The sequence below is a fragment of the Empidonax traillii genome, unplaced genomic scaffold, assembly GCF_003031625.1.
Source record: "Empidonax traillii isolate 1590-97213 ecotype Southwest subspecies unplaced genomic scaffold, ASM303162v1 scaffold31:size1920502, whole genome shotgun sequence".
Lineage (NCBI taxonomy): Eukaryota > Metazoa > Chordata > Aves > Passeriformes > Tyrannidae > Empidonax > Empidonax traillii.
The window spans coordinates 1,535,658-1,545,425 of record NW_020955224.1 but is presented as its reverse complement, the minus strand read 5'-3'; the positions used below and the strand labels follow the sequence as shown (position 1 = coordinate 1,545,425).

The 9,768-nt window shown below is 37.8% G+C and overlaps 1 protein-coding gene across 1 annotated transcript in view; it reads right to left on the bottom strand.

The window, feature by feature from the left end:
- WDR26 (WD repeat domain 26) overlaps window positions 1-9,768 on the bottom strand; it is a 34,884-nt gene that overhangs the window by 15,724 nt on the left and 9,392 nt on the right. Inside the window, exons 4-7 of the mRNA XM_027911434.1 lie at window positions 7,516-7,652; window positions 6,824-6,921; window positions 5,843-5,999; window positions 1,182-1,320 (exon numbers count right to left, since the gene is read on the bottom strand). Coding sequence (XP_027767235.1) covers window positions 1,182-1,320; window positions 5,843-5,999; window positions 6,824-6,921; window positions 7,516-7,652 — 531 coding nt within the window. The remainder of the gene's footprint in view (window positions 1-1,181; window positions 1,321-5,842; window positions 6,000-6,823; window positions 6,922-7,515; window positions 7,653-9,768) is intronic.

Here is a 9,768-nt window from a genome sequence, read left to right as displayed (position 1 = left end):
AAACTAAATAACAGAAGTCAGCTTTGCTGCTCCGCAGCTCTTGGCCCAGCACACACTGGCCCCAGTAGCACACAAACCACAGCAGTTCTTAAGCCTGAAAAAGCCATGGATGGCACTGCTGTTAGTCCACAGGCTACACGTCAACTATGCACGTGGGAAAGGGTTTTAAGTCCTTCCATCATTTTAATACCAAAAAGGACACAGACTATATGGTCTCCTAACCTGAAATAAAAGAAAATAATCAAGTTCAGCTCTCAAATTCTACTGAAAGTCAGTATGGATTTAAAAAACCTTTCGTCTACTATTTTGCATACCATGCATTGTTAAAAGACTGTAAGAATCTCATTTCTGATAGTTTTCCAAAAATTAGCAACTTCAAATGTTCCAGGCATGTGTTCAAGTTCATTCAATTTTCAATCGTTATGAAATAAACTTTCATAATCATTTTTGAGTCAATTAAAACAGACTTAGATTAAATTTGTCACTCAACCTTTTTAATTATGTAAGAATAGATATGGGTAGGAAAAAGATATAAAATATCCTACAGCTACAAGATTTAAGAGGAATAGTGCCACATATTATCAAAACCTACAACTGCAGTCTGTAAAGAAAATGGATGAGTATACTTCCACATGCCAGCATGTTTAGATCTTTGTCTCACAAAGTGGTATCCTGATACAACTTTTAGTTTAGCACATACTATCTTATTAGTCAGGGATAAAGTAATAAATGGTGAAGCCAATAGAGTATTTAAATCCATGTGTATTAGTAGCAGCAAGATAACAAAGGGGTTAGTCACATACAAAACACAGAACTCTCAGGGTGACTTAGAAGAAAGGTTCCTCATTGCCATGCTCCTTCCACTCTCACCCAGCGCTTTGAGGCCTTCAAGCTAAGAATCTTCCCTGGAGGGCAACAGCAGGCTCTACCCTGTGGTACCAATTAGGAGTACACTAAGTTCCTGCCCCAAAGCTGCCATCAGGTTAACAAGTGTCCTCCTTCACTAATTTACACTGACCTGGATCTTTGGGCTTTTACATCCCAGGAAAATACCCTAGTCAAGGGGGCTATAGTACCTGTTAGCCTGTCCTGCAAGTGTCCTATGGTTTCATCCTAGCAAGAGAAAGCTGAGAGGGAGGGGAAAAACAAGTCACACACATTTTAACACTTGGCACACTTACTGGATCAACCTGCCATATAATAACAGTTGTGTCCTTAGATCCTGTTGCTAGTTTAGTGCCATCGTTGGAGAATTTGCAGAACCACACTTCATTACAGTGCTCCGTTAGTATCTGCTGTGTATAGCATGGGAACTGTTTCCTGGGAAAAGAAAGGCAGGTATTTGCAGATTAATAAGCAAGCAGTAAGACATTTTTTGAAAGTCAAGCTACTAAAAAACAAAACCAACCAACCAAACACCTTATTTAAATGTAAGGCCACACAACTCAGAAAATTCCTCTATTAACAGCTGCTTCAAATAAGTACAGAATGAAGTGTCTTATCTGGTAGTCATCAAGTGATTGTTAACTAAGTCTAAGAACACAGAACTATTCTTATCTCACTCACATAAACTGTTATGCTTTCATATAGCTTGGGATAAAACTGACCTCATTAAGAGGGCACCAGTATAGAAAATATTGGAGTCCAAGTTTCTTTAAACCCTAGGTCCAACGTTTTATTTACACATGAGGTCTTTGTAGGTATCTAACTCACTTTAATATATCTTGCCCACTCTTTAGAAGTGATTATTCCTTAAGAGTTTTCTTCTTGAATATGGCCTCACAATAAGTTAGATGTTTCTTTGCCTTCACTTTGCGCCATTTTTCACTTTCTTGCAGAGTACCACATACAGTATCTAAGCATAACTAACAAGATACCACTGAGTTTAAAAAGCTTAACTCACAAAAATCTACATTATTTCATAAAATGTTGTGTTTATCAAACAAAATATTACATCATAACCTACTGAAGAGGAGTCAGAACATTCCTCTAGGGCTAATATTTAGTATTCTAGTTACACACTGAGAAAAAGCTAACAGTCAAAATATTAAGTTAGGCAAAAACTGGGGACATATTTCATTTACATCTTGCCTAGGAGCTCTCAATTAAGAATTTAAGAGCTAAGATAAAACATAGGCTTTTACAGCAGATGTAACAGTGCAACAACTGCGAGTTCATTGGTCAGATGCACTAAATAATAGTCACACACACATTTTTTCCTCGAACTCCAGGAATCCTGAAGTGATTTGGTCTTAGGCTGAGTTTTTACGGCACCCAGTACAACAGGGCAACACAACTCTGATGGGACACGATGCTACTAATGTAATGTCAGTCTCCTGGAATGTGCAGTTGTAACTTTAACTGGAGATAAACTGGCTTAAAAAAACCCCAACAAAACACAACATGCCCCTCCCCAAAGGAAGAAAAACAAGCATCCTCCCCCAATCATTTGAACAGAAAACTTACTTCCTTCACCTTTGTGTTTAGAAATACAGTTTGGTGGTAGCCAGGCTGACAGACACCTGAAAAATTACTTCTTACCTGAAGCTAGAAAAAGTTCTGCTTAATATAAGGTCTATACCTTCTCAGTAATTTTTTTTTACTAGAAGGGGCTTCCTAGTCCACGACTAGAGATTATCGAGCAGCACCGAACAACCACACAGTCTTATTCCCTGTCTTATGGTAGGGGGGGATAAACAAATTGTACATATACATATCTGCAGTTGGCTTCCTTGGGTATGTCTACTTATTTGTTTATAGAGAAACACAAGTGTGTTCTGCTCCTGCTTTAAGCTGACCAGGAACTGTCTAGTTGCCACTGAAAGAACACTGAACCCAAGGTAAAAAGCCCCACCCATGAAAAAAGACTTTGTTTTCCTTGAAGTCTACAGGGAAGTAGGTAAGCCACAGACATGTGCACCTACAGGAAGAGTGTTTCATTATTATTTAGCCATATTATAATAAGTTAATGTTTTTACTCAGCAACAACTTGCTCTAGAAGGCGAGTTTTTAACTCATACAAAGTACAAGGGCCACACTATGTCCCAGGAAAGCCTTTTCAGCACACTTCATTTTAAAAAAATACTCTATGGAACAACAGCTCTTGCATTTTAAAGCTTAAGAAAAGCAGCCAAGGTTTTGCAGACATGAAAAGCAAGCAGTTGTAATACTGGAGTACAGAGTTTTTATAGTAAGGTGGCCTTTATGGTCCTAAAAAGGGCAACAGCTGGTATAGCTGCTGGAGACACATCCCAATAGTGCATTATGCTACTCACAACTCAGTCACATCAGAGCACCCCCACAAAAAGTTCTCTTAACTAGCAGAACGCACAACTCAGCAAGTCTGACTTCAAAGACAGCACAGCTACATTAAATAACCCTTCTGCAGAAGGAAATAGCAGCAGTCTTGAAATAAGAAACCAGAACCAGGTGTCTAACAGTTCCTGGGTTTGGTAGTTAGATATTATAGTACCACAAAGGTTTATCTTTTTTGAAGTGTTTCATTACAAAATGTTCTGTTCAGCACAAAAAACCTGAATCATGTTACATACTGAAATAAAGCACCTAATTAAGTTATCTGTTCTTGTATTACACAAGTTCAAAATTACAAGTAAATCATCAAACAGCTACCTTTGCACTCCCTGTACATACAATGAAAGATTTATTCATCAACAAAAAACCAAACAAACAAGAAAATCCCAGAATACCCAACAAGGCTGAAAGTTCTCAAAATCAAAATTTACCATCCCCAAGAACATGAGTTCTCTATTATCAAAATATCAGGCACAGCAAGATGAAATCCTTCACCTTCACTCCCAGCAGTTTCTCACTCTCATCTTCCACTCTTACAAAGTAAGTTTTAGTTAAACATTTTACCTATTAGTGCAATTCAAGCATGCTTAATCAAAATACTGCGTTAAGTCCAAATCAGATTAGTTCCAACAAAAAAAGGGAAAGTTGTCAGTGTTCTATCATTTAAATAGCACAGGACTTAAATTGTCTAAGCTATTGAACTACTGTTACTTCTGTCAGCTTCATCAAAATTTGGCTTCCACTGTCTAACTCACCTCAATATGCCCAAACATGGCAGCACGTACAGCACACCACACACTGAACTCAGACCCCTGCAACAGGTAGGTACAATAGGTTGAGTTGAGAACAGAATGGAAGCCTTTATTTTCAAGTGGGCTTTTGGGGCACTTTTTTTGTTGGGGTTTTTATTGTTGTTGGGTTGTGGGTTTTTGTTTTAATTACAGTAATTGTGAGTATCTAGGTATGTATATGTATACCAAATATGCAAGTTTAGGAAGTACTACTTTAGGTTAAAGAAAACTAACAAAACCCCAAACTATGGCCAAACTTTCTTGTCAGCAAATAGACTCGGGTGAAATTTAAGCCCAGATTTGTTGCATGCAGTAGCTTTTATATCTGGCTCTACTTAGTCCGACTTCAGTAAACCACACTTTTCACAGTCAGCTTGAATGCTCTGTGGGGTTTGATTAATCACATCAAACCCCCTACTGAACACTCAAGACTATTTATGGACTTGTTTAAAGACTAAAATTAAATCTGTTTGTTAGTCTGATTTTAAGACTCACTTCTGAAGCCACAATACCAGTATATGATCACTTCCAATAGCTCTTAAAATGGGCAACAATGAAATGTCTGCACACACATACACACACAGCTGCTGAAATAATGCAATGTAGCAAAACTGCAAGCTAAAAAAGTTACTTGAATACATGAAGTGCCAAAGATAATAATTTTAAAACCTTAAGATGGCTACACTTCACATAGTGAAGTGCTATGGAAGTCTGCATCTTTAAAAAGAGATTCCAAGAAATGTAAGTCAAAGCAGCCAAGTTCATCAGTTCTTAATTAGTTTTCTCAGATGAGCCAACCTTAACATGAAAACAATTTCCCTGTAAGCCCAAGTGTTAGCGTATTACATGAACAAACATATAAAAGTATCCTATACAACCTCACTTTCTAGATGTTCTGCCCTTCATTCCCTCATTGCAGCACACACAGTAGTTTTCCATAAAAGCTACACTGAGTTTTTAGGTCCTTAGCAGAGTTTTGCTGGGTGAAGAAAAACCGCTCAGGTCAGTCATTTGTTAAAAACAAACATCTTCCTGCTTCATGTCTCCCACAGTATAGCATTTTGAAGGTTCAGAAGCAGCCTCCCTTTTGTTAACAGAAAAAACATTACTGAGATAGCCTAAAGAGCCAATAGAAACGTGTAAGACATTCAATTCTTACTACTTCACAATTCTGAGAAAATAGTTCTTTATACTGCGCAAATTAGAAACATCTATTGCACATTTCTCCTCTGCTTTAACCTTTGTGTATAAAAGCACCTGTGTCCACTATTAAAAGTTATAGCTGAAAGCTGATTTCATAGAAGTATGCTTCTATAGGCTTTCTGCATTCCAGTAATCTTGAAGACAGTCTGGATAAATAACTTACTAGTGATTCTCCAATGAAAAAACACAGCAATCATATATTGATGCATAAATCAACTGGCTGTCCAAAATTACAAGAAACAAGTGGCTAAGGATTAGCCTAGTACTATCTTCTATTCATACCCATCTGATTAAAATTTTAAAGCTTTAGTCTGACCCCACTACTCCATGTTCACGTACCAAAATGTCCCAAACACACCTTCTCTACTCCCCACCTCCACCACTCCTTTAATGAGAACTGTCCCTTCCCAGTAAAATCCTGTTAAACCAACTCAGAATAGTTTTCGTGTTCCTGCTAAGAGCAGGTACAATCAGATTACTTTAAAAGACAAAGAAAAGATACTCTTGCCCATCTTAAAGTCACGAGGGTTTCTTACCTACTACAAACGTGATCTATTAGCAGCGAGACAGAATCTAGATTACTATCTAGTTTCGTATTATGATATAGGCACCGGTCCCGTTGTAGTTCCACAGCCTGACGGAGCAGGTTCTGTAAACGCCTTGGAGGAAGCATCACTGACGGGGGTAGGTAGGCTGTGGGGGAGTTATGAAGGAAATACAATCACATTTAAAAAAAAAAAAGACTTATCAAAAGCAAGTTACAACTAAGAGCATACTTTGATTTAAGTGGTTTTGGAAGAGACCTTAGTAAATAAAGTACACAGCTTGTCAAATTTACAGCTACACACCTGGAATTGGAAGCGTGAACTCCTGGAAAGGAGAGCTGTATGCAAGGTATTTGCAGTTATAGAACATATTGTCATGGTCAACAAGCTCCATTTACACAAGCTAACCTGGTATTTAAAAAACTCAGTAAAATCACAAAACGCCAATATCAGCAGCGTTCACTTAAGGAATTACCCATTAACACTATGAAAACAAAGAATACCATGGGGTTTACAACTCTGAGATATATATAGTATTACAACAGCTACAAGAAAGAGAGAGGAGAAACTGTAATTCATAATGAAGTATGAGACCACTATCAACCAAGAGTAGTATTGCTAATGGTTTTAGACCACACTTAAGTTTTTCACCTCTTACTACAGCAGGCATTTGTAACACACAAACACACACATCCCTCCCTGAACCACACATTTAATCACAAAGTTATACCATCACTGCATGCAGCAGAGGTAAGAAATAAGAGTTTCTATTGCAAATAGTTTATCAGAGACAGCAAAAGGTTAGGCACAGAAGATCAAAGGGGTAAAGGCACCTAAAGGCATCCCCACTAACCAAGAAATACCGGAAAAGCAAACAACCAGCAAATGCAGGTAAAGTCAATTCCCTGAGATATGTAAGATATACAGGATTTACAGAGGTGAGAAGAAATGCTAAACACTAGAACATCTTACTCTGGAGTTTGTCCAAAAGTTTAGATCTGGAAGCTGTTCCTTTCCCTTCCCACTCTGCTTTTGCACGCAAGTCATCTGCATGGCTACACATCAGGTACCTGTTCAAAAAAAGTGCACACACACCAACAGACCAAGTCTTTCTGGAATCATTCTTTTCACTTTTGAGCATGATACAGATCATCACATTCTTAATGAAACTGGAAACAGGTGACTTAAGCTTGAGATTGATAGGAAAAGGGGCAGGAAACCATTTCACAGGAAAACACACCTTTAGAACAAATGTCTACAAACTGGCCACAGTAAAAGAAAACAAAATACAAGCGATTTTACAGAAGGTAAAGTAACTTCTTTTCATCTAAGAACAAAACAGATTATATCCACCTACTTAATTCAATTATAAGGTAGCTGGCTATTAATTCTCAAGATCAGATGACCATCCACAGGTATGTATTAATTTGGGTTCTAGTAGTACAAAAGTAAATAATCATCAGGCTGCTTTCAAGCATCTGAAACAGAACACTGCCTACTGAATAGTATTCTTTACTCAGCATTTTATCACATCTCACCACAGCTTATTAATCAACAGGATAATAACTTTAACACAGCTTGAGCCTTCTCAATGTCAGCTATCAAAAGCCACAGAATTCCTCAGGAAACTTCACTGCAAGGGCTCTCAAAGTCCAAACACTTACCCACTGAGGACATGAATGCGTTCTGTATTATATTTCAGAGGCGTCAGTTCACAGCGTAGAACCTGAAGTGCCTCCAGGACCTTGCCATCCTCCAGGTATTCCAGGTACTTCTGCTGCAGCAGCAAAAACTTCATCCTCTGACATGACAGAAAGCAGCAGTCAGGGGAAAAAGGTTGACTGAAGTTTCAGAAAACGTTTGAGCCTAAACAGAACAGTAGAAACCATTCTACTACGCCCTTCAGAAATACAGATCTATGTAATGTTTCATTACTCAATTTCTTTTGCTGGGTTTTCAACAACATTGCAGCAATTAAGTTACCCGTGAAATTTCCTTCCTGACCGATGGGGCTCTTAAGTATATTTTTATCTCATTCCTCAGATCCCTCCTACAACTTGTCTCATTTTAACTTGTTCTTTTTAGTCATCATTCTTCAAACCCTGAATTAGACAGGTTTTCCAACGTAAGATTCAGTCAAGGAAGTGCCCAAAATCAGCTATTCAACATATTTAAGACTGTATGACAGCACAGAACACAAAAGGCCAATTCAACAAGTTCTCACACTGCTTACTTAGGAGCAGACAAGGATTGTTTGCATAGCTGCATAACATATAGCAATAACAAATTGACACTGCCTGAGGTTTTGTTTTGTAGTTCTACCTTGTTTTCCTTGGGTGGTGTTTTCAGGATTACAGAAAAAAGTATAGTTTCTTATATTTAGGAATCACTTCACCTCTCTGAATTTAATCACTGTTATTTCATAGCATTCCTTTCACCTTGCACAGTTTTTGGTTGTTTTCTGTTTCAGAAAAAATAATCAAGCCTACTATTCTAACAACAAATATCTGTGGATTTAAAAAAAAAGGAAAATCAGGTATTAAATTACTATATTAAAAAAAAGTCCTAGAAACTTCTAACAGTAATTTATTAGAAACACGGCTTGGTTCTTCCTGGATGAAACCAACTCTCCTGTGTTTGCATGTGTTCTTTACTGCTAGCCATTATCAGACAGAAATGACATTTCTGGTCCACAAAACTCTCCAGGTTAAAAGAGGAAAATGCATGTGGCTTAGACATCTTGGTGACAAACAGCTTGGAGATTATGTGTAGCAAATTACAATCACTTTTCTAATGAATACACCACCAGTTCAATCACCAGTTTCCTTTGCTTTCATCAGACCTTAGGCACCTCACTATTTTCATGCTCATATTTGGTCAATGTTTACTAAGTTTCAAACGCACTGCCAGCCTCCTTCAGCAGAGGATAATTGGGAAGTTTAAGATGTTCCTGTCCTATTAAAGCTCACATGAAAGTTTAAGGCTTACTAGATGTAAAATCCAAACTGAAAGCATAAAGCGTTTTCCTTTCCACAGCTCTTCAAAAGAAGGAAGTGTCCACATACAGTGCTATTAACTTACCACACAGCTTTGTGAAGAATAAAACATGTCACAGTAAAGATGATTTATGTTCAAACACATCTGCAGTGCTCTGCTGTCCTGTACACGACAGGCAAACCCATATTACTCTCCCTATCCAGCTCTTTAGTTTATTTGAATTTGGAATTGTTAGACCACCACTGTACAGTTTTTCCAGGTGAGACAACACTTTTTGATGCTCTGACATATGAAAAACCAAAAGAAAGATATCCCAATTATTTACAACCTCAGTGGTTGGCTCCATGCAGTAGGTCAGCAGACCTCACGCTGTCTGCTTATCTACCAGCAGCAGGAGGGATAAGAGTTTCCTCTACCAGCTGTGTACATGCTCACTAGGACGCCTGGAGATGCTCAGGTAGCAGTCCCAGACTGTATTTCACTCCTCTTGGTCACCTCACGCTGATGATCAACACCAGATAAAAAGTAGCCTGACATTTCCAGTCTGTAATAAAAACTATAATCCCTCCACCTCTTCCTTCTCCATTCACTGCATATAATATTTATTAAATTTATATAATATCACCATTAAATGTGATAACCTACCTTATCTGTATCTAATTACTCTTCCTCCCTCCCTGCTTTTAGGATTCCACACATTAATTTCATTTTGTTAGAGGAAAAAGTAAAAAGAGCATAAAACACCAAAACATAGGTTTTATAACACCAGTCCCAACAACTCCATGGAATATTACCATGCAGAATACTGTTGCCAAGTTATCCAAAGAGGTGTAAATTAAGTTTTGGGTTAGAAAGTATAGTCTAAAAGAAAAAAAGGAGAAAAAAAAGGAGAAAAAAAAGGAGAAAAAAAAGGAGAAAAA